Source organism: Dipodomys ordii, unplaced genomic scaffold, assembly GCF_000151885.1.
Source record: "Dipodomys ordii isolate 6190 unplaced genomic scaffold, Dord_2.0 Scaffold126, whole genome shotgun sequence".
NCBI lineage: Eukaryota > Metazoa > Chordata > Mammalia > Rodentia > Heteromyidae > Dipodomys > Dipodomys ordii.
Window position 1 is genome coordinate 5227006 of NW_012267342.1, and position 26819 is coordinate 5253824.

Consider the following 26819-nt stretch of genomic DNA (forward strand, 5'->3'; position numbering starts at 1 on the left):
TTATCTTCCACTCCTGACAACCTCCCCCAAGTTGTAATGTTTATATCCAACTTGTGTCAAGTGAGTACCAATGTTGATTGGGTTCATCCTTTGTCTTAGTGTTAGAATTGGTTGTTTCTATGAATATATGTGAACCTCTTGCAATGTTTTGAGACATTCACAGTTTACCTATAAAACAACATGGTTTTTGATGAATAAAGATTGTTCTGTCTACCAGAAATAAATCTTATTGTGATACTTCAACCAATACATAAAAATTAGCAAAAGGAATTTTTTACTCTGCCAAAAGGAAGCTATACTTTATACATTATGTTATTAGGAAAATAACATCTTTTATGGAAGATAATGAAAGAGAAAATGGAATTTATAGCTATCTCAAATTCTAGTCATTTAACACTAAAAGTTCAATTCTTTGCTTATAAAAGCTATTATCCAACTGATAAATACCAGCCGGATATTAAGGCAGATATATTTATCTAAAAATATAACACATGCTCCCCCCAAATTTGAATTTAAGTTCAATGTTCCTATCAGCAAATAATTCAGTTTCACATTACATTCTATAACCATAAAAATACTGAACCATTTTTCTTAATAAAATTAATTAAAGACAACAGTGAGAAAATGAAAAATGTGTCATTAATGACCAAAAATAATTATAACTTTCTATGTAGAATGTACCAGTCCTGTAAGAAAAACAGAAAATGTAGTCTAAAAATCTACAGTATAATTCTGTGACACAGTTTTTAAAGTACCCTATATTACTCATAAAAACTGGAGATTGATTAAGCTGGTCATAAAAACATTATTTACCTGTACTAAAAATAGGGTGCACTACCATACTTAATGTGTACACTAATTGCATTCTCAAGAATCACACAAAGAATGGAACTGGATATCATGGGCCTAGAACAATTCTGTCATCCCAACACTGTGGAGGCTGAGGAAGAAAAATTACAGATTAAAGCTTGCCTGTGCTGCATAGCAAATCTGGTTCAAAGCCTAAATCAAACTAAACATTATATGAAATTCTACTTAATAGAATTTAAGTGGCATTCTGTTGGGTCTTCGTCTGTCCCACAAAAGAAGGATGGGGTCCGAGGAAAGGTAAGTGTGACGCTCGCCCTTTCCCTAGCCTCCCTCAGCCCAGGAGATAATCAGACACAGCAGGGAGCCAAATCCAGCAGGTAGAAAAAACTCTTTTATTAACAGAGAGCAGCCCCTTTTAAAGACAAAAAAGGTGGGTGGTATGGTAAGGGAGGAAGAGGAACCAATCACTGTCAAGGTCACACCTTATCATTCACCTGAGCCTTCAGGGGCTGGTTAGGCACCGATGGGCAGATCAATTGGGCTCTGCCAACTCAACCCTCTCCCAGCGCCATCTTGGCTGCCCATGTGCTCTACAGTAAATTAGGCTCTGCCCACTCAACCCCCTCCCAGTGCCATCTTTGCTGCCCATGTGCTCCACAGCATTCTATTTTATTTTATTTTTATTTTTTTTATTTTTTATTGTGAAAATACTGTACAGAGGGGTTACAAATACATGGGCAGGATAATGCCTACATTTCTTATCAAGCATTGCAGCCTCCTCCTTTGTTTACCCTTCACATCCCTTCCCAGCCTTCCCCCCAACCCCCCACCCAATCCTCCAGCCCCCCCACCAACATTGTAAAGCTCGTTTTTGACATGACAACTTGTACTTCTCATTGTTGCAACAGGTCCACCTGTATCCTTAAACGACTTGTTTTTCCCCATCTCTTCCACAAGTTATACTGACATCAAATATAGTGAAAGCGGGGGTTATACTGTGGGGGAGGGACATACAAAGCAACAAAGAAATAATCTTATAAATGCATTAGAAAGAAATGCATGAAAGAAAAAAAAACATTAAAATACATATCTAAGGGTTCATTTTCCTAACATCCCATTATCTGACCTTTTCCGCTTGACTCATACATATACTAGATATTGCAAATAAGGGAAACCATGGGACCTATGTTTCTTTGGGCCTGGATTACTTCACTTAATGTGGTATATATACACAATGGAATTCTATGCCTCCATCAGAAAGAATGACATTGCCCCATTTGTTAGGAAGTGAGTACATTTCTTATCAAACATTGTAGCCTCCTCCTTTGTTTACCCTTCCCATCCCTTCCCCGCCTCCCCTGGCCCCCCAAACTAATCCTCCCCCCCACCAAAGTTGTAAAGTTCCTTTTCGAAGTGTCATTCTATTTAAGAGAAAAAGTAAGGTTAAAGTTTTATTTTCTAAATTACATAAATACAAGGTTTAAAGATGACAAAAGTCATAGAATTTAGGAAAGTTGTTATACATACACACATATGTCTGTAAATACATGCATATGTAAATACATGTGTATATAGGCCTTTAGTGTTCACAAGATATGTGGTCCCAAGGAAAAGAACCCTGAGGGAAATTTGATTCCTCTAGGGGTATTATTTGTATACTTGGAGGAATATTTTGCACAAAATTTAGGACAGAGGAGCACTTAGGAGATGACTCAATGGTTTAAAAGCAACTACTGATGTTATGTTGTGAAATAAAAGCTTCTCTAAATCAAATGAGCTGTATACTTCATAGATGGGAGTCAATTTTTTTTACTTTAAAGTATCTTTTACCCATTCATTAGTTTTTGATCATGCTAGTCAAGCCATGTATAACAAATCTCTGGTAAGTAAGGGTTAAGGCATATTATAGATTTTATTATATATTATACATATTTCTTAGAACATATGTTATTTAAATTATGCATATATATTATTTCAGCATTAAAATGTTATAAGTAAATATATTGTATGGTATGCAAGTATATATTAATGTATTAACTGAAATATGGTACAATCAAGAGAGAACTCAAATAGTACAATTTCTTAGAAATACAAAGTCAAAGTTCAGTAAGAACAAACACCTGGAAGTGAGTACTTGAGAGGGTTGGGGCAAAGTGAAGAGGAATTGGATAAAAAGAGAAGAATGGAGTGGGAAAGAATACACCCAAAATTCAATGTTTATCCTACAAAATTTAGAAAATGAGGTAAGAAATGCGTAGGGCAGGAACCAGTGAGAATATTAAAATGGTGGACATGGAGCAAGATGCATTGTATTCATAAACTGCTTTGCAAAATTACAACTCCTTTGTATGAGTACTTAAAGAAAGGAAGAAAGAACAGAAAAAAAATCACATTTTTTGATGGGATGTATAAGGAGTAAGTAAAAGCACATAGGTTGAATTTGGCAAATGTATCACGATATATATACGAAATAAAACAAAATTGTAAAATATATAGACATTGTCAGAAATAAAGATCTCAAAGATTTGTTACAATTCCCAGAAGAAATACAAATTCTCTAAGTACATGGAAAAAAGTATTTAACAGTGTAGTCATCACAAATATATATATATGTAATAAGACTACATAACATTAATAAATGATATAAGAAAAAATATTTTCAATGTGACTCAGAAAAATATTTGTGATTTTGTGAGTTTGAAGCATTCTTGTTAGTATCCAATGGAACTGAGATGATAATGACCTATCAAACAATTTGATTATCTATGATTAACTGTCTTAGCCAACAATTTGATTATTGTTTACCTGTTTTCCATATTATATATATGATTTATTGTTATTGTAGAATTGATGTACAGAGGGTTATAGTTACATGAACCAGGTAATGAAAAATAAGTACAATTGTGTTTGAACTATGATGTCTACCCTTCTGTCACTCTATCCCAGTTTTCTCTCCCATCCCCACCTGTAAGATATTTAGTTCATTTTCCACAGTTTCTAGTATCACTATTGTATCTGTTCACCCTTATTCCACCTTTTATGTGCTCTCCCTTACCTTCCAAATACAAACAAACACAAAACAAGACAAAAGGAAAAGGAAACAAAAACAACAGCGGCAACTAAAAAATGTCTCTTGTTTCCTTCTATTCTTTGTGTGTGTGTGTGTGTGTGTGTGTGTGTGTGTGTGTGTGTCGGTTGTGGCGCCTGAACTCTGGGATTGGGTGCTGTCCCTCAGCTCTTCAGTTCATGGCTAGTGCCTACCACTTGAGCTATAGCACCATTTCTGGCTTTTTCTGCTTATGTGTTGCTGAGGAATAAAACTCAGGGCCTCATACATGCAAGGCAAGCATCTACCACTGAGCTATCTTCCCAGCCTTTTGTTTCCTTTTCTTTTATTTCATTTTATAGAATATTATGTTGAATGAATATCTGCACATAGCTTTTGTCTACCACTCCAATGCATATCCTCCTTTGGTCTCAGTAGGTGAATGACTACATCCCTGTATAATATATTATGTCCCAGTGTGTAAATACACAGACACACACACACACACACACACACACACACACACACATATGCATGCTAATGCTTTAATATATTTACTTGTAGATTCATAGGCACATTCTACTTAACACAAATGAGGGAAACCATGAAGACTATGTTTATTTAGCTCACCTTACTCTGCCTAATATAATTTTTCCAAATCTTTCCATTTCCTCATGGATGGTACAACATCATTCTTTCTGATGGATAAGTGGAATTCCATTGTGTATATATACCACATTTTCTTGACCCATTCATCCACTGAGGGACATCTAGCTTGATTCCATTTCTTGGTCATGGTCAACAATGCTGAAATGGACATGATAGATTTAGTGTGGCTTGATTTGTGGCCCATTGGATAAATGCCCAGGAGGAGGATCCCCAGGTCAAAGGAAAACAAATGTTAAAAGAAAGACAGCCTGTTCAAGAAATGGTGCTTGTAAAATTGGCTGTCTACATGCAGAAAACTGAAGTTCAATACTCATATATCTCCTTGCACCAGAATCAACTCTGAATGGATCAAAGACCTCAATGTAAGGCCACATATTGTGAAAATATTACAGGAAGTCATAGGGGAAACCCTAGGCCTTCTAGCATGGGATAAAACTTCGTAAAGATACAGAATCACAAAAAGTGATAAATGAGATTCATCAAATTGAAGAGCTTCTACACAGAAAAGGAAATAGCTAGCAAGATAAATACAAAGCCCACAGAATGGGAGAAAATATCTTCACTAGTTATGCATCAGACAAGGGCCTCATATCTAAAATATGTTTTCCATATTTATTTAGAAAAGTAGATATTCAAAATCATCATTTGTAATAATAAGGAAACTAGGAAAAATAAATATCTAGAAAAACATGGTTTACTTATACTATAAATAAAACTAGCTCTTATTTGAAATTCATGAGGTGTAGTAAGAGCTACTTATATGGAGAAAAGAGAAAAAACAACCAATAGAGAAATTATGAAATAAGTCTGTGGAATGGTCTTACTTGTGCAAATTTTTGAAGAACTTTAACAAAATAGTAAATAGTACTATTGAGACTGATTCTATTGGGAGACATAGACTTTATTGCCTTCATGTCTGACTATCATTTTAAGTTTAAAATATAATGTGCATTCATTACAGACTTGATTACTAAGATAAAACCCATTATGAAGTAAAAAAATGCAGTCTATCTATCTATCTATCTACACACAAATGGGATTTTTTGTAGGACTAGACAAGGTATCATTTTTATTCACATTTAGATAAATTACCTCAATGTAATTCTTTAACAAATAGCTTTAATTTTGCATCTTACCTCCTCGAGAGATTTACTCTTCTTTAGTTTTTTTTTTTCTTCACTTTCTCAGCTCTTTCTCCAAAATCTTCTTAGAGTTGAATATCTTCATTTTATTCTTTTTAAAAAAAAAAAAACTTCATTTTTCTTTTTAATTGAAATGATGATGTGCTGGGGTGTTACAATTACATAGGTAAGGCAATAAGTACCTTTGTTTTTTTCTTTTCTTTCTTTTTTTTTTTTTGTCAGTCGTGGGGCTTGTACCCTGGGAGTGGGCTCTGTTTCTCAGCTCTTCAGCTCAAGGCTAGTGCTCTACCACTTGAACCACAGTGCCATTTCCCAGTACATTTGTTTTTAATCACTGTTATCCCACCACTTTTGATCTGCTACTTGCCCCTTTTTACCCTCCCCAAGTTGTAATGTTCGTATCCAACATAGTGTCAAATGAGTATCAATGTTTCTGTGGTTACATTTTACTCTCGCTGTTTCTGTGATTCCCTTTCCCTTTGACATATTACATTGTCTATTATGCAAAACATGAGGTACAAAAAGCTAAGAGAAAAGGAGAAAAGGAAAAGCAATAGAGTAAAAGGAGAAAGCTATATACAATGTCTAATGAGAACCTCTTGTTTCCATAAGTTGTAGTTCATGTGAATATGCTTCATTATATATAATTCTTTGCACTAAGCACTTGGGTTATTGAGATCCCCTGTTAAGAATATTATATTCATATTCTAGTTCTTACAAATGAGGGAGCTCATGCGATCTACTTTCCTTTGGGGCTGACTTATTTCAATTTACATGATTTTTTCCAAGTCTTTACATTTCCTTATGAATGGAACAATGTTATTTTTTCTGATGGAAGCATAGAATTCCATTGTGTATATATGCCACATTTTCTTGATCTGTTCATCTACTGAAAAGCATTTTGGTTGGTTCTATATCTTGACTATGGTAAAAACACTCCACTGAACATTGTTGTATTGGTGACTTTAGTGTGACCTTGTTTGTGGTAATTTGGGTAGACTCCCAGAAGTGGGATTTCTGGGTGAGGAAACTCCACACTGCTTTCAGAGTGGTTGAACAAGTTTATACTCCCTCCAACAGTGTAATAGTGTTCCCCTTTGGTCATATCCCTACCAGCATCTGTTATTGTTATATTTCTTGATTATGGACATTCTTATTGATATAAGGTGGGAATCCCAATGTTGTTTTGATTAGCATTTCTTTTATAGCCAGAGATGTTGAGCAATTCTTCATGTGTCTCTTGGTCATTTATGTTTCCTCTTCAGAGAGGTCTCTCCTGTGGTCTTTAGCCACTTTTTAATGGGGTGGTTGTTTCTCTGTGGGTTTGTTTTGGGAGAATTTAATTTCTTGAGCTGTTGGTATATTGTAGATATGAGACCTTTGTCTGTTGGATGAGCAGTTAAGATCTTCTCCCAGTCTGTAGGGTTTCAATATATTATGCTAGCTATGTCCTCTGCTGTGCAGAAGCTCTGCAGTTTAATGCAGTCCCATTTTTCCAGCTTTTCTTTGATTTGTTGTTTCTGGGTCTTTATTAAGAAAGTTTCATCCTGTGCTCAGGAGGCCTAGAGATTCTCCTATTCCTTTCTCTAATATTTTCAGCCTGTCTGCTTTTTACATTGAGGTCTTTGATGCATTAGGAGGTGATTCTGGTGCAGGGTGATAAATAGGGATCTAACTTTAGTTTTCTACATGTGTTTAGCCAGTTCTGCCATAACCACTTACTGAAGACACTGTCTTTCTTCCATCCTATATTTTTGGCTCCCTTTTCAAAGATTGGGTGGCTGTAGGTCTGCAGGTTCATTTCTGAGTCTTGGAATATATTACAAGCTGTAGGCTTGTCATTTACAGCCATGATTATATTGAGGAATATTTCATGAATTCCTAGTTTCTCCAGATCTTCATCATAAAGGGGTGTTGGATCTTGTCAAATGTTTTTCAGCATCTATGGAGAGAATTATGTGGTTCGTGTCCTTGCTTCTATTGATGTGTTTAATTACATTAATTGCTTTGCATATATTGAACCAGCTTTGCATCTCTGGAATGAATCCTCTTTGATCATGGTGTATATTTTTTTTGATAAGTTGAAGATGATTGGTCAGAATTTTATTAAGAAACTTATCATCAATGTGCATCAGAAAAATGGGTCTATAGTTCTCTTTCTTTGATGAGTCTCTGGTTTTGGGTTTAGGGTTATGGTGGTTTCATAGAATGAGTTTGGTAGTGAGCTTTCATTTCTGATTTCATTGAAGAGTTTGAGGAGAATAGGAGTGAGTTCTCCTTTGAAGGTCTTTTAGAAGTCAGCTGTGAATCCATCTGGTCCTGGGGGTTTCTTGGAAAGGAGGTCTCTTATTGCTGTTTCTATTTTGATGCTTGATATGGGTCTGTTTAGTTGGTTTAAATCTTTTTGATTTAGTTTGGGAATATCAGTTTTTGCTAGAAATTCCTCCATTTATTCCATATTTTTGAATTCATTAGCATAAAAGTCCACAAAGTATTCCCTTATGATATTCTGAGTCTTGCTGATATCTATGGTGATGTTTCCGTTTTCATCTCTGATTTTGCTTATTGGGTGTGATCTCTTTTTTTGGTAAGTTTTTTTAAGGGTCTATCAATTTTGTGCATTTTTGTGAAGAAGCAACTCTTTCTCTTCTTGATTCTTTGTTTTTTTTTTTGTTTTTGGTCTCTAATTACTTTAACTCTGATTTAATTTTAATTATTTCCTTCCATCTACTGGGTTGGGGTTCGGATTGTTACTCTTTTTCAATGAGCTTAATGTGTAGCATTACATTTTGGTTTGTGTTTTCTCCAATTTATCGACATAGGCACACAGAGCTATAAATTTTCCTCTGAGAACTGCCATTGCTGTGTCGCAGAAGAGCTAGTATTTTGTGTGTTCCTTTTTGTTAAACATCATAAATGTTTAAATTTCCTATCTGATCTCTTCCATGACCCAATGTTGAATTTCCATGTGTTGCAGAATTTTCTACTGTGGCTTTTGGCACTGAGCTCTAATTTTATTCCATTGTAGTATGAAAGAATGCATGGAATACTTCTTATCTTTCTGAATTTGCATAAACTTGTTTTGTGCCCTAAAGCATGGTCTAATTTAGAGAATCATCCATGGACTGCCAAGGCAAATGTGAATTCTGGTGCTGTTGTATGGAATATTCTGTAGATGTCTGTTAAGTCTAATTGGTCTATGCAATTGTTTAGCTCTGAGCTTTTGCCATGTAGATCTGTCAGGGGTGGCAGGGATGGTTAAAGTCAACAACAATCACTGTATTCGGGTCTATGTATGTTTTTAGATTAATTAGTGTTTGATGAAAGTGGGTTATCCCAATGTTAAGTATACAGATGTTTAGGATTGTTATATCCTCCTGTAGGAGCATTTGCTTTATTAATATGTAAGTCCCTTCTTTGTCCCTTCTGACTAGCTTTAATTTGAAGTTTATTTTATCTGATATTAGTAATGGCAACTCCTTCCTGTTTATGGGGGAGTTGATAGATTTTATTCCAAACATTCATTTTCAGAATATTTTTGTTTTGGGGGGCAAGATGTGTCTCTTGAAGAGATCAAAGTGATAGATCTTGCTTTTTGATCCAATTGGTCAGTCTATGTTGAGAGTTTGGAGTGAAAGGTGTTTGTCAATTCCTACTTTCTCCATCTTTTGGGGGGGGGGCTGTGCCTTGACTATTCTTATGACTATGTAGTTCTCTGTTTGGCAGCAGGTTTTTTGTTTTTCAGTTTGTTTTTCTTGATGAGGAAGGTTCTTATTTGTCCCTCTGTTATGAGTGAGAGCTTAGCTGGGTAATTATTCTTGGTTGGTAGTTATTTGTCTTTAGGGCATGGCATACCTCATTCTAGGCTCTCCTCGCTTTCATAGTCTCCCCTGGGAATTCTGTGGTTATCCTGATTGGGTTACTTTATAAGTGATTGTTCTCTTCTCCCTGGCAGCTTTAAGAATCCTTTCCTTAGTTTCTATTAATTCTGTATATATTATAATTTGGTAGTGGGATATCCTATTCTGGTCTGCTCTATTTGGGGTTCTAAAAGCTTCTTGTATCTGTATGGGCCTATCCTTTTGTATATTTGGGAAATTTTCTGCTAGCATTCTGCTGAATATATTAATCCAATAATCCATTGGGTTCCCTTGTCAGGCCCTCCTCAGTACCAATTAGCCTCAAATTAGTCTTTCTGATTATATCTTCAAGCTCCTGCAAAGATCTATAATGCTTCTTGGTTTGTTTTGAATAGGTGTGTTTTTTTGTTTGTTTTTTTTTCCTCTAAATGGAGTCTAAACTACATTATGCTTCAGAGATTCTGCCTTCTGCCTTCTCTATTCTGCTTCCAAGGCTATTATATATTTTACTATTTATCTCCCTTCCTTTTTGCTGTTCATTCTTGATGGTTACCAAGTCTTTATTGAGGTTTTCTCTTAGGCCTCATATGGATTCCCTACCTATAGAGTTGGTTTTTGTGCTTCTCTTTTACTTCCTTTAACTGGGTGGCCATATTTTCATTGGACTCTTTCTGCTTCTGTTGGAGTTCATGTTTTTATTTGTAGAGCCCTTCAATTCCTCTATTATTTTTTACTGACTTCGTACTATTCTCTTATAGCCCCAGACAGGGAGTCCATCTTTTCATTCAGCATATTTACAAGCCATGGTTTTAAATTACTTTGAGTATTATCCTCTAGATCATTCCCTGACTCTTCTATTGCCTGTTTATTTGGAGTCAGAGTTGAGGTTATTTGATTTGCCATGTTTGTTGTGATTCTGTGGTTAGTTCTACCCATTTAGAAACAAGAGTCACCCTGATATGATGATAGAACACTCTTTCAGGACAGTAGCCAACCCAGTTGTAGATGTATAGAGCTTAGGGTTTCAAAATTATGAGTAGGTATATTCCTCTTTTTAACCATCATTTTCTTTGTTTGGAGAGGAATTGTGTGGTTCAGGAGTGAAGATTATGCATTGATGTAACTCATGAAGTGATCTGAGTTTAGCTGTTAAGTAGTCTGAATCTTAGGGTTAACAAGATGGGCCCTTGTACTCAGTCAAAATGGAACCACCTGCAAATTGGCTCAGCTATAAACAGTTAGGGATCAATAGACTAAAGAAAAGGGAGAAGGGTTAGGATTGGAGTGATGTGAGTTTAAGTAAACTAAGAAGAAAAAATGGGTATAATGATAGTAGAGGGGTAAGCACATCTTAGATGAAAGGGATATGTAGTAGGAAGAGAATAGAGGGCAGGGGTCTAAGACCTTGTTTTACAGTGGAGCTAGAAAACATTTTGAAGACAGATTATGTAAGGGATAGGGATAGCTTAGAAATGTAGCCTAAAATAAGAAAAATATTATATACATATATATGTATATAATTGAGACTAATGCTATAATTAGAAAAAGTACTATTGAAAGAATAGTGGACAGTTGATTAAGATAATCCCCATATTAATTGCAGAGAAGACCTACTAGTTGCCTTACTTTGTGTATAGAACTAGACAGGTTACATCTGATATAGCTGCAGTGCAATGAAGAGAAAACAAAAAGAAAATAATAAAAAAAAAGATTAGAAAATTTAAAAAAATGTGTCATAGGAAAATATTCTCTATTTGAATAAAACATATTAAGATGTCAGTGACAGAACTCTCTCTCTCTCTCTCTCTCTCTCTCTCTCTTCTCTCTCTCTCGTCTGTCATGGGGTCTGAACTCTGGGCCTGGGCGCTGTCCCTCAGCTCTTCAGCTCAAGGCTAGTGCTCTAACACTTAACCCACAGTGCCACTTCTGGCTTTTTCTGGTTATGTGGTGCTGAGGAATCAAACCCAGGGCCTCATTCATGCAAGGCAAGCACTCTACCACTGAGCCACCGTCCCAGCCCAGAAGTGTCAAATTTGATAATTAAGACTTCCCTAAATTTTAATAGTGACTTAAAAACAAATCCCTGCTGGCTCTTTGATCCATCCTGAGGAGTGGGAAGAGACTTAGGAGTACATGGAGCAGGCCCTGGGCTCCCAAGGGCCACTGAAAGGGGCAACAGGCCTCAGCCGGCTCCAGGAAGTCCCTCCCACTGCATACCTAGAGTATCCCCCACAGACCTAAGCTGGGGCCACGCGGCATGGTGGAGCAAATGCTAACAGGAAACATGTGATTTCTACAATGGGAACCATCGCATGACTCCACACCAAGCCGGTTGGGGCGATGTCTTTCCCCATTTAAAAAAAGATCTGCTTGGAGGGAAAACTGAGGTAAAGTGAAAGAAACAAAACTGTCCAAAAAGAAATGTATTTATTACCTGACTTATGAAATTGTAACTCCTCTGTCCAATTCTTTAATAATAATAATAAAATTGTTTATTTAAAAAAAAGAAAATTAACAAATTAAAGAAAAACTAAATAAAAGTGAAAAAATAGAAGATTTTTCCAGGGAAGTTTCTGGTCTGCTGTCAGCTTTGAAGGAATTTCATTTTTGTGTGTCTTTTAAAAAGGCTGCCAAGTAAGAACAACACCACACATGTGGTATTCAGGTAAGGGGTAGGTTTATTCAGTAGACTAGCTGGTACCAGCCCAGGTTAGTACTCTATTTGGCTGGCAAAGAGGGCATCTGGCTCTGAGTATGCCTTTTCTAGGGTAGGGGTGGGGAAAGCTATGGCCAGGTGTTCCCCACGGGGGGAACAGGTGTACCTTGAAGTCAGTGTTGGTATAGAAGGGGAAGGAGCAGAAGCCCTTTTTATTCTTGACAGGTGAATCCACTGTGGTTGTCTACTGAGCTTGACTGCTGTGGGGCTGGTCAGCAGAACCTGGTGAGGGCCTGTCCACTTAGGACAGATGGATTAAGGCTCTTGAGAAACACTTGATCGCCAGGCAAAATCGGGGGATTGGGAAAGGGGCCTTCATCAGGCTGAGGGAGACACTGTATAGCGTGTTGTATGTAATATGTGTAATATGTGCCTAAGAAAGGTTAAGCAGGAAGGTAGTCTATTAGTGGAGTCTTGGTGTTGTCAGTAGGGAAATTACCTAGGAGAAAAGTTCTTCCATACATTAATTCAAAGGGGCTGAGGAAAGTAGGACTGAGGGGAGAGGCCTGTAAACAGTTGAGCGCCAGGGGTAACAGTTCTGGCCAGGATTCCTGGAGCTCCAGAGAAAGTTTAGTAAGTTGTGTTTTGAACAGCACATTAGTTCTTTCAACCTTTCCAGAAGACTGAGGCCTATAAGGAATGTGAAGATTCCACTAGATGTTTAGAGAGGCTGCCACCTGTTGGCTCACTTTGGAGATGAAAGCAGGGCCGTTGTTGGATTGAAGTGACCTGGGTAAGCCAAACCTAGGAATAATTTCTTTAATAAGGACAGAGGCAACAGTGTCAGCAGTTCTGACGTTGTGGGATAGGTCTCTATCCATTCCGAAAAGGTATCAACCATAGGAGGTATTTCAGCCACTTACATTGCGGTATGTGAGTGAAGTCTATCTCCCAGTCTTCCCATGGGGTATGTCCCCATGCACCAAGTAACTTGTTGGAGACCACCCTGTAAGGAGGTAAGAGAATACATGTGGCAGGCTTGGGTAATAGTCTTTAGTTGGGTAGGGCATGGATTAAATTTTAAGAAGGTGAGGGATAGGCTTGTATCCAATGTGCAGCTCCTGGTGAACCTGGGAAAGAAAGCAGTCTGCTTGTCTCAGGAAGAACAACTCATCCTTCTAGAGACCATCTCTGTGCTTTCTGGGAGGCTCCCTGGTGGGTAAGTTCCTCGAGCTCCTGTAGGAGTATAAGAGAGTTGCATTGAAGGCAATACCAATAGCAAGGGAGCTGCAAGTTGTCCCTGGAGTTGTCTCTGGGCTGCTAGCTTTACCTCCTTGTCTGTGTTTGAATTGCAGAATGTAATGGCATACAGCCCCGTCTGGTGTCCCTGTCAATGAATCACAGCGGCTGTTGGGGAAGGGAAGCTGTTTCTAGGAGCTTAAGAATAAGTGAGGCATTAGTAATGGGAGTCTCTTTGGTGATCAGGAAGCCACGCTCCTTCAAGATTGCTGCATGCAAATGGAGATATGAAAGGCATATTTTGTGTCCTTATAAATAATAATCTGCCAACCCTGCAAAAATTAAGGCCCTAGTTAAATCTATAAGTTCTGCCTTTTGTGAGGTAGTGGGGGGCAGAAGGCTGCTTTCAAGAATGGTACAGTATTAACGATGGAATAGCTCACACCTCAACTTCTGAAAAGGTAGATGTGGAACTGCCATCCATATATCAAGTGTCTTCTGGGTCAGGAAGAGTAGTTTAGGAGATACCTGTAAAATGGGGTGTGAATTCCTCCAAGGTCTTTGTACAGGAATGGGAAAGAGGGTTAGAAATGGATGGAAGCAAGGAAGCTTGATTGAGCGGGGAGCAGCTTTCCAGTGAGAAGTCAAGGTTTTAAATAAAAGTAACATGAAACAGCTGTAGGTGGGCAGGGGAAAGCAAAGACAGGAATTTATGAGACAAAAGGTCCTTTGGTCTGTGGGGAGATAGAATGGTAGTGGGCTGGTTAAAAGTGAGTTTTGTGCTCTCCTGTGCCAAGGTGGCTGCTGCTACCAAAGCTCGAATCTGAGTCATGACACTATGTTAGGTTTTTAAAGAGGCTGCTGATTAAGAACAATACCATGCACATGGTATTTAGGTAAGAGGTAGGTTTATTCAGTAGACTGGCTGGCATCAGGCCAGGTTGGTACTCCACACAGCTGGCAAAGAGGGCATCTGGCCCTGGGCTATGCCTTATCTAGGGTAGGGGCAGGGAAAGGTATGGCCAGATAAAGGGAGCTGGGACCAGGTAAGGAAGTAGGATCTGGTGGGAGAAAGGTGTGTGGCCACATCAGATCCAGATGTGACCTCAGCAGATACAGATGTGACCTCCTCCAGGTGTCCCAGTTGTCTAAGTAACACAGGTACTGGGCAGAGACTTAGCTGCTAGGAGGGTGGGGTTTGTTCGCCATCCAGAGGCTGAACTTACATTTTTATTCTTATATGAAGGTTTTTTTCCCCTCAAATAAATTTAAGTTCTTTTGTGAACTAATTATACTAAAATTTGCTTCTTGGTGGACATTGATTATTAGGCAACAACAATTTCCTTTACTAGGCTCCTAGTACATGCCAAATATTTTCTATAAATCATTCTGCATCATCAAGCTAACCCTCATACATAGTAGATGCTGTGTTTTGGGTTATTTATTTAAGATTATAATTTTATTATCTTTCAGCAGTCATATCATTCAACATGTCAGGTTATAAGAACAAAAAATATTTTCTTTTATTTCAATTTTGTTGTACAGGTGATGTTCAGAGGTGTTACAATTATATAAGTCAGATTATGAGTACACTGCTTTTGAACAGTGTTACACTCTCATTTTCTTCCACTTTCTTTCCCCAACACCTCTCCCCTCCAAATTGTATAGTTCATTTCCAACACAGTGTCTAGTGATTATCACTGCTGCATGTTTTCACCCTTTGTGTCACCATTTCTATGATTCCCCTTCTCCTCCCCAAATCAAAGAAATTTATATCCAAGACAAAGGGTACAGAAATGAAAAACTGTGACAAAAGGAAATAAGCTAAAGAATAAAAGAAAGAAAAAATGGCAAACTAGATAATTAAAACACACACAAATAAAACAAAACAAACACTTGTTTCCATTTCATGGAGTTTTTTTTTAATAGCATCATTTTATATGGACATATGAATATAGTCATGGAGCCATTGTGATCTTCTCCTAAGAATATTCACCTTTTATCTCAGTGCATGAACGTTTAAGATGCTGTTTAATTAATCATGTCCAAGTGTAATTTTCTTTTATTATCCATTGGATTTACTTGCATATTTATAAACAGGTTATAGTTATTACAAATGAGGCAAAACATACAGCCTGCAGACATAGGCTTACTTCACTTAATATATATTTTCCCAAGCCTTTCCATTTCCTTATATATGGGACAATGTCATTCTTCCAGATGGAAGCATAGAATTTGATTGCATATATTACCATGTTTTTTTGATCCATTCATCTACTGAGGGGCATTTGAGATGATTCAATATTTTGGCTATGGTAAACAATGCTGCAATGAATATCGTTGTGCTGATGGCATTAGTGTGGGCTAGTTTGTGGTCATTTGGGTAAATACCAGGAGTGGGTTTGCTGTGTCATCAGGAAGCTCTATGTCTTTTGAAGAACCTCTGTACTGCTTCACAGAGTGGTTGAACCACTTTACATTTCCACTAACAGGGTAGTAACATTTCCTTTTGGAAACATCCCTGCCAGCATCGGTTATTATTAGTTTTATTGGTAATATCCCTTCTAATTGGGGTAAATGTGGTTTTGATTTGCATTTCTTTTATGTCCAGAAATTTTGAACATTTCTTCATGTGTCTATTGGCCATTCAAGAAGGATAATAAAACTTAATTAATATTACACCTTCCATTATTGTTGGCCTATGCTTTTTATTTTTTTATTATTTTAGTTTTGGGGGGATCCGGTTGTGGGGCCTGAACGCTGGGCCTGGGTGCTGTGCCTCAGCTCTTCAGCTCAAGACTAGCGCTCTACCACTTGAGCCACAGCACCACTTCCGGCTTTTTTCTTTTTGCTTATGTGGTGCTGAGGAATTGAACCCAGGGCCTCATGCATGCAAGGAAAGCACTCTACCATTGAGCCACCTTCTCAGCCCCTTGGCCTATGCTTTTAAATCAAGGTGGGGTCTTGGAATTAAAGTATGTTTTTTATAATTTAATTGATTACATGCTGCTTGGGGATTTTATTTTTTCTAATCTCAGAAATATTTACTCTTTTTATTCTTTCCAACATCTGATGATATCATTTCAAGCTTTGCATCAGCACAAATTTTTGATTATCACAAAATAACTTATTATTAAAATTCAGAACTTGATGTTTTCTTAAAGATTATTAATGCTCATTAACAAAGTTTATATGGACTGAGGTCAAATAATCTAATTGGAATTCTCTTCCATAATTTATCAGCTTCGTGACATTGGCAGATTGTGTATCTCCTAGTGTTGGGTTAATGGGAAATAATATCACATATAATTGCTGTAAGGATAAAGAGGTATCTTACATAAAAACACTTTTTAGGTATTTAAATAGGTACAATAATAATGGAAATAGTAGCAGGGTGCTATTTGTTATCATAGTGTTTCAAATTGAGGAAGATATCCACATGTAGAAAACCCAGTCCAACTTTGTTTCCATTCACCTATCCTTATAGTACTTACACTCATTTGTTAATATATCTTTTTTGCCCTACTGATATTTAGCAATTGTTAATTTCTGGCCTTTACTAGGAATTACAGGCATATATTGTACTTATCTCATGCCCTCTGTTCTGCAGAGACAAATGGAGAATTTTACACATCCATAGTTTTAAACAAGTTACTATGTAGTGTCAGGAATAAGATGCAGATATATACTAAGAGGATTTGGATAAAAAAGATTATTTTCAGAAAGAAGAAGTGAGTAATTGTGAAGCAGAATATTTTTTTGGCTTTACAAGATGTAGAAGGTTTAGGAAACAGAAAGAAAATGTAAGAGAATATCATGAATATGGTCCAAGAAAAGTAAAATATGAATGTGCTAGGCTAACCTAGCATTTGTAAAACCCTATGTTCCTGGATGCCTTATATATGTTCTCTCACTTAATATTAACACAAATTAAGTAAAAGGGAAGCTTATAAAAATTCTTTATAAAGCTGGTCGCTGGTGGCTGATGCCAGTAATCCTAGCTACTCAGGAGGCTGAGATCTGAGGATCGCCGGTCAAAGCCAGCCCGGGCAGGAGATACCCTGAGACTCCTCTCTCCAATAAACCACCAGAAAACCGGAAGTGGCGCTGTAGCTCAAGTAGTAGAGCGCTCGCCTTGAGCTGAAGAGCTGAGGGACTGCGCCCAGGCCCAGAGTTCAAGCCCCACCACTGACCAAAAAAAAAAAAAAAGAAATTCTTTATAAAGACTAAAGTAAACATCACCTTGAATTTAAGCAAGGCATTTTCTCATTGATAAAAGCACATTTACTCCCAATGCTTAAAGTATCTAAAAGTAGTTAAATATGGTATCACAGAAAATATATAAGAAATGAGTGGTAAATAATTATGAGTTGCATTCATAAGGAGTATTATAATAATTCATGAATTGATGATGACTCATCATTTTATGTCTTCAGCAAACATTTATTAATGACATATATATATATATATATATATATATACATGGTATTAATGGAATTTTAGGAAGGCATTTTGGAAAGTGTTTTGAGAACACATATTTTCATATGTGGATAAGCATCTGGATAAAATAATCCTAGCCTTTCTTTTTCAATATAATTTACTTTTTAATGGGAGATACATTTTCTTACACTTATGATAACAAATGAGCATATAGTATGTCTTTATTTCAAACCAAGTTTATCCTAAACTCAGATATTAACTGGGAAATAATAATGAATATTTACAAACTTTTGCTTTCTTCAAATAAAAAAATATGACCACTATTTCAGAACCTCCATAATAGGAATACTTGTGAACTCTTCTCTCCTTCCAATATTTTTATGTTTCCCCTCCATTTTACTATGCAGTTGTAGAGTAGGTTCTTGTCAAAATATGAACCCTCACTCTGAGTTTTTCAAATATAAAACAATAAGTTAGATACCATCCAATGTAGTATAGTATATCATATTTGGATTACTTAAAGCTAAACATTTAGTGGTATTAACAAAATATTTAGTGTGATATTAACATTTTTATTAAGTGATTATGGCATTATGAAATATTTTAATACATGTATTTTCCTTTCATGAGCTAGAGCAAATCTGTGTTCATAACATGATTTCATGGTCCTGACTCCAGACTTACTAATTTTTGTCATTCAAATCAACTCTCAAAACTCTTTATTTTGATTCATAGAAGTATTGCTTCTCTTGATATTTTTTTTCTCTACTATTCTGAAGATAAAATTTGAATATAAAGTAGAAAAGGCTTATTGGATTTGAAGAGAATTTAGTGGCTGTTTGAACTGACTATAAAATTAACTCAAATCCTTAGGAATCACCTTTTGTTGTTGTTCATTGTAAAAATTGAGTTATGTATTTCATCAGCTTGCTTTATTGACAAAACACTGAGTTCATAACAAAGTCCTAGCCTAGTTTTTTTTAATTAAATCTATTCAATTTTATAAGATGACCTATATATGAGAGTGATGTCTCTTCTTAGATATTTATAGAAATATTTTGTGAAATAAGGACTTAATCTGTTTCTCATATTTATTCACAATTTGCACATATATTTCCTTGTCCTTTTATTCTTTAAATATTTGTATGGTTTTAAAACAAGTACAATTTTATTTATGTTGGTAGGTAATTGCCAGAAAGATGGATACCAACTAATAAATTTGTTCTTTTCCATAGTAATTATAAATATAATGTTTATTTTCGGCTTCCATTTCTTAAGCTCAACTAAGAATTTAGTCATCAGAGTAATTCACTCCATAGCATTTATATGCATTTAAAATTTTTTTAAAGTCTAGTGAAAATTACTGAAATTTTAAATGTCTAAATTTCTAAGTGCAAAAAAATGAAAATAGAGGGACTGGTAGATAGATGAAGTGAAGTGGTGAATGGGGAAAAAAGAAGTCAACAATTCAATATATATACTACCAAATTAAGGAAAGTAAAATAACAGATATATCAAGAGGGGTGGCTGAGATTGTTGAAAATGGTGACAATGATCAAGAGGCATTGTATCCATAAACCACTTTATTAAATGACAACTCCTTTGTATAAATACTTAAAGATAAGCAAAAAAGGAAATGTAACTACTGCACGTCACTTTCTATAAAATTAAATTGCTGATACTACTACTAATAGAATTCTCTTTTTTCAATTTAATATGGAAGAGATTGAATATGTTCCAAAATTTTTATATAAATTATAACCTACTTCTAGAAATAGAAAGGATCTCCAAAATATCAATGACAATTTGTATTTAAGAGGATAGAACAATCTCACCTCTGTTGTCTTTTGATAGGCAAGCAGAAATAAGTCATAAAAGGGTCATCATAGAAATGTCTTTCTCCTAATTTTCAGTGAGGTCTCTGCTGCTTTCTAAAAACTTTTAGTAGAATATTGTAAAATGAACTATATAGATTTGTATATCTCTAGGGCCTGTCTGAAATTGAAAACAACTTTGCTCTACATGATGTATGTTTTCAGGGTTCTATCTAAAAAGAGTCATTCTATTCTGATTAGTTAGGAAAACGAATTTCCAGATTATAGACATAATGATGATGTATTAATTTTTTCAGAGTGAAACAATTTTTTATTTATGTAAACATGTATATAACCATACATGTGTATTATATACATATATATATATATATATATAATTATTTTTACCAAAGTAGGTCTTATAATTGCAGAGGCTGGCAATTCTAAAATGTGCAGGTCTGAAGGGCAGGAAACAAAGGAGGAGACAACCATGCTTGATAAGAAATGTACTCATTACCTAGTTCATGTAATTGTAACTCCTCTGTATGGTATTTTCACAGTAAAAAACAAAATTTAAAATAAGAAAGAACGGACTTCTAACAACAAGTCATAGCAAAAGACAGCATTGAATTAGGATTCCTGTTTTGATGGGTTTCTCAATCTGTTTTCTCATTAGGCTTTCAGTTCATTGCATTAGACCAATCCACAGAACAGAGGGGAAATTGCTTTAATCTATTAATACAAGTTTTATTAGCATCTAAATCCATTTTGAAGGCAATATCCAAACTGATGTTTGATCATACACCTTGGTATAGAGCCGAGCCAAGTTGACACATACAATTAGTCATTAAACAGAATAAACTAAATATTATGTTTTAAGGTATTTACTGGCAAACAATAGGAGGTTCGTGTGTGGACAAAAATTTGGAATCCAAGAGCCATTGTTTTTGTTCTTATCAACTTCTTTGTATTACCTATCTGAATGTATTAGTTACTGTAAAGCTTGAATGTTAGGGAATTTTTCTTAGAACACAATTTTCCATGGTCCCTTTTATCTCTTCATGTCTTCAAAACGATGTATTAATGTGTTCTCTGTTGCAAATAACACACCACCATCCAATTCTAAAAAGAAGCAGCTTATTTTGATCATGGTTTTTGAGTCCCAGGATTCATGACCCCCATATTAACTAGCATTGTAAGTCCTGAAACTATAGAACAACTCTTACAAAGTCAAGATTGTTCTCTTGTATAAATATTAGTCCTTCTTCCAGATCCTGGCAAAAAATCTAGGTTTCCTAAGCTCAGGTTTTATCTCCTGTGATACAACCCACTATATATAACCTTATAAATATGTACAACTCTCCGTAGAGAATGGACATTGGAGTACCAAATTTTGTGAGGACTTTGTGGGTCTCTACTAGCTCTCATAAAATAAAAATAATCCAAAATAGTAAGGTTGAATGCACAAAAAAAGTCTTCCTTCTTTACTATTTCCAATAAATATTATTTTTAGTGATCACATTGGTTTACTTTTGGCAATTATTGTTCATCTTAACCTATTACTTTTACTCTTACATATGCTCATTGTATGAGGATAAAATATCTATTGAGTGCTATAGTCTTAGATACTTGGGAGAATGAGATCTGGAGGATCCTGGTTTATAACCAGCATGGGCAGAAAAGTCATTAAGAGACTGTCTCCAAGACAACGAGCACAAACCAAGCTGGGAACGTGGCTGTAAATGATCAAATACCAGTTACACAAGCAAGTGATGCAGTGTGAGGACGTGAGTTCAAACCCTAGAACCACCATAGTCTTAGAAAGAAGAGTTGAATTTATCTAGCTTTTGACACTGGCAGTATCTTAGTTCCTTGATGGTAGAAGAGATTCACTATGTCAAAATTCTGCCATCCACATCACTAAACTCTTTCAATACAGCAGTGAAACATTCTGTTCTGATTGTCTGTAGCTTGTGTATTCATTCTTCCTGACATAATAACTGAGAGGTCTAGAATGAAAATGATGATGAGAACAACTGTCTCAGCTGCTGATGAGAGACCTCTAATAAGAAACTTTAATCTGTAGCCAAAAGTTCTTGAAACCCTATGAGATAACAAGTTTGTAGGCAAAATCTGCTGCTACAGTATTAATTCAATCAACATCATTCAGTCATGTCAGATACACATGAGCTGTGATGCCTCAGGCCATAATGAAATGCACATAGAGAATCTGCATTAATTGGACTGCAATAAGAAAGGGGGGAAGGGGTAGCTGGAGAATTGTCCTGGTATTGTCTGTAGGCTGAGTAAGGCATGGCTGGGACATCCAGACCTATAGACATGGGTACATGCTTACTACAAATATCATTATTTAAAGAATATACCCCACTCTACTTATGTACATATATTTGTTACAACTTTGAAAAAACATTGATTTTAAGGATAGACAGTCTTGAATGTAATAGACTGAGCTCATGCATGGAAACCTGATTATTGAGGAGGCTGAGATCGGAGAATCATCCTTGGAAGTTATCCCAAGGAAAAAATCATGAGACTCTTGTCTCCAGTTAACCAGCAAAAAGCCAGAATGAAAAAGACAGCAGCATTGAGTGAAAAAGGCAAGCAAAAGTTTGAGGCCCAGAATTGGAACACCAGTATTGATGTGTGCACGCGCACACAAGCACACATAAACACACACACACACACACACACACACACACACACACGAGATACATATACATGAAAGAGATAGGTATTTAAGTCACTGTGTCTATAGTTATTTTTATGCAAGATATTCTGAAAACAGTGTTAACAAAGGAAAAAAAGTAGAGATGTTATTAGTTTATAAAAAATAAATATAATTTTAAATATTTACATAACATGAAAAATTTGCTTTGGATCTGAAGTAAATAGGTCAATATCTAGTTATCACTTACTATGGAAACAAAATTATATATATATATATAATGACTATTATATGTAACAATTATTACTATATATAAAATAGTATACATAGTATGTATAATATATATATAATGTATTATATATATATATATATACACACACGTGTGTGTGTGTGTGTGTGTGTGTAGTACTAAATGCAAATCCAGGGTAAAACTCATAGTGAAACATAATAGACTACATAGTAGACTAACATAATAGACTAATATTCTACAACTGAGCAACATTCCCTAGCCACAAGGCATAATCTTAATAATAAAAAGGAAATTTTTATCAAATCTATAGTTTTTCTTTTTGCCAAAGTGATATAAACTCTGAACAAGCTCTTACCTACTGATATATGCACATTCTTAAAATCTTAGATTGCTAGCAAATTTAGAGAAACTTTGCTCTCTGTTTACTCTAACTTATATGGTAATAGTAGTAATTATAAAAGTAGCAAGATGGATTTCAGCATATTGACCACTGGAACTTACTCCAGTTATACAAAGAATATTGTCTCCTGTTCCTTTTCTTTACCAAGCATCTTTTTTCCCATTTGAATTGTCATATGTTTCACTCATTAATTTCTGTAGTCATGTTTGTTTGCCATTGAAATAATATACGATTTCATATACCTTGGTCAAATAAAATTTTTGTCTTAACTCTTATTGGTCAGACTCTACTAGGCACCAATAAAACCTTTTTGAGTGAAATAACCCAAGAGATATAAGACCAGTGGTCTGTGTATGTCTGAGAATTCCTTTTAACTCATAATCTCATCGAGAACAAAGCCAGAAAACTTTCTTACCAATGTATATTTGTAGAAAAACAGGTTGACTATTCAGTCTTACTCCTGTAAGAGAGACAATTCTTATCTGCTCAATTAAAGATAGGTAAAAGATTTCCAATTAGTATATTTTATCAGTTTCCTTAGTTTAAAATTTGCATTTTTCTACATTTGCTCTATGACAGAAAAAACAAAATGAAATAAAAAGCTAACATTACAAAGGAACTTTAGGTTAATTGCTTTATTACTACCTTAATAGACCAGCTGGCTGAGGGGAAGACATAGAATAATGTTGGTAACAATAAAAACAACATTTATATAATCATTGCTATATCCAAATCAATATTTTAAGGACTTTGCATACATTCAAATAACCCTCAAAGAAACAAGAATCATTTTAAAATAAAAAAAAATGGGAGAAGAGAAAGTGTAAGTAACCTACTCAGGTAATCAGATAGACAGTAAGAAAGAATGTGACCCCAGAATTTATTATTTCAATTCATGACTTAAAATTATGATATTAATTACTTAATCATATGCATTTTAGTTTCTAAAAAGAAAGTAAATTAACTGGAAAATAAATTTTCCAAACTATGTTTCTTTAAATTCCATTGCATTCTTACTATCATTTGTTTATACTATTTTTAGTTGCAGTTGGTCACCAATAAAATGATAGAAAATATGTTGAGCAAGCATAATATAGGTGTATGATTTTTAAAATACTGATATAGTAATGGCAACAGCAACAACAAAACTGTCCAAGATGTATGCTGAATGCTTTACAAGTAGTGAAATTTAAGATCACTAAGTGACTGAGTTATTTATCCAATGTCTGGAATAAAATTGCTATACAGACTGTTACTGCATTACTTATGTAAAATAAAGTCTCAAGTGAAATGCCATGAAACAAGTTGCAAAAATAAGGTCATCTCTATTGAGGGCTTTCTGTGCTGAATTAGATTTCAAATATAATACATTTTTTGAAAACAAATGAACAAAATAAAACTCAGCTATATGTGATGATAAATAGAAAAGTGAAGAGTAAACAGCTATCATTCCCATTATTCCAGAACATCCAAATGCTTAGTACAATTATGTATCAATAGAGTAAAGACAAAGTTAAAGCTTTTCTATTCTTAGGTACAATTAACCTGTGAGAATCCCTTATATTAGATGGTAATAAGGCAGATAGCTTAGTGAAATTGAGAACATATCTGATTTACTATAATGGGATTTTTCAGTTAAATCATATCAGACTTTATATTAGTCATCCTGAGTCAGGGCACATGTTGATTAGGAGAAAGGGTCAGGAAAGATTTGTTGTTGTTATTCTTTAATTTCTGAGTCAGATAAGGCACAATCAGAGTATAAAATAATAACAGGATCTTCTACACCTGTGTATGAAGGGATGTGAAGTCAATTTTCCAGTGTGTGAATATACAGCTCTCTCTAAACAACTACTACTTATTGCTTTGTAGTATTTTTCAGTTTTTTACCTCCTTGAGTTTGAAAGAACAAAAGGATTTCTCAGAATTTTTTTTCATTCAATAGAAGAATGCAACTATCTGTTACTGTTGGCAGTTTGTGGTGTGGTTTACAAAATGGTAAAAGTCAAGGACAGATTGTGACAGGTATTTACCATAGTCACAGATTGATTTTGAGCAACTCTTCACTGGTGATATGATTGAATTTTTTAAAATGCCAATTTGGCTGCTTCTGAAACAATAGACTATATAAGCTGATGCCTTCACTTTGAAGTGTTGTAATTTCCCTTTCATAAAATGGGAGGTTTGGATAGTGTTAGTAATACTCTTTGATTGATTATTTCTTGCTTCTTATAGAAGACTGTAATAGGGTCTTTTATGATAAGTCTAAACTGTATGGAGATTATTTGAGATTCACTGTTGATATAATGCTATGATGAAAGCCTGTTCTAGGCTTTCAACTATGTGCTTCTCTTCATAAGAGGGCATTCAATTATTCTGATTGCACATGTTACATATTACAAATTAAATATGCTTCATAATTCCAACTTTGAACAGTGCATATTAGAGTAACCTTCACTAATAAGTATGCTTTCATACTTCTATCATTTATATTTTCCTATTTTTCAGCAGATTGTTTTCCAAATTATAACAGCAAAAGTTCAGTTAAAATACCATCCTGACTAATTTGACTATACCATGTACAATAATCACAAATGCATGTGAAGAGAGGGGCTCGTTATTCACATAAAATTGAAATACATTTTCCAGAATGTATTTCAAGCAGTGATATTTGAAGATATATCACTTTAAATAATTTATGTATCAGTTTATCATGTGTGTGTATGTGTGTTATTAGGAATTGAACTAAGTATTTCATACATTCTAGATAAGAACTCTGCCACTTGAGCTATATTGAGAACCTCTTTATTTTTTTATTTGTTTTTGCTAGAATATCACCAGCTTTACCTAGGCTGGCTTTGAACTATTAATTTCTTCCTTTCTCCACATCCTGTGTAGCTGGACTAACAGGCCTATACCACCAAAAACTCAGTTCGTAGCATTTGAATTAAAGCTTTTCTTCAATAAAACAATAGTATGGGCACTTACATTATAATTATATATACATATTTTTTACAGATTTGGATAATGTAGAAGGCATTGCAGTGGACTGGATTGGAAATAATCTTTACTGGACAAACGATGGCCATAGGAAAACCATTAATGTGGCCAGATTGGAAAAGGCGTCTCAGAGTCGGAAGACACTTTTAGAGGGAGAAATGTCTCATCCCAGAGGAATTGTGGTGGATCCAGCTAATGGGTATGTAATAGTATATCAGCTGAATATAAAGAAATATTAGAAACAATGTTTTATATGTTTAGAAGTAGTTAAACTAACTCATATCAGTGAACTTGCACATGAATAGTCTAACTGGCAAAAATTACTCATTTAATGATTCCTTCTCCTAGAATATATACTAAGTAAATGTGACAAAATATATTGAATTGAAATAATTTTTTGTGTAGAAGGTATTTTATATTCTATATTTAGACAAGAGCTACAGTTATTTAGACAGTCTGTCACCAAAACAAGTGATTGCATGAAAGTATCCATTGATTGTATTTTCAAGCTATTGAAATCTGATATATTTAAATAATAGTTTTTTGTGTATATTTACTGTAGTAAATTACATTCTATTTAGTTGTTTTTCTGATCCACCTCTATCACTACTTTTTTAATTTTAATTTTTATTTTTTGTGAACATACTGTATAGAGGGGTTACAATTACATGGGCAAAATAATGAGTACATTTCTTATCAAGCATTGCAGTCTCCTCCTTTGTCTACCCTTCACATCCCTTCCCAGCCTTCCCCCGGCTCCCCCACAACCAAAGTTGTAAAGTTCGTTTTTGAGATGACAACTTGTAC

At 35.1% G+C, this 26819-nt stretch overlaps 1 protein-coding gene across 1 annotated transcript in view; it reads left to right on the plus strand.

Moving 5' to 3' along the window:
* Positions 1 to 26819, plus strand: part of Lrp1b (low density lipoprotein receptor-related protein 1B) — a 1500426-nt gene that overhangs the window by 773030 nt on the left and 700577 nt on the right. Inside the window, exon 12 of the mRNA XM_013030060.1 lies at positions 26031 to 26211. Within this exon, the coding sequence (XP_012885514.1) occupies positions 26031 to 26211 (181 nt within the window). The remainder of the gene's footprint in view (positions 1 to 26030; positions 26212 to 26819) is intronic.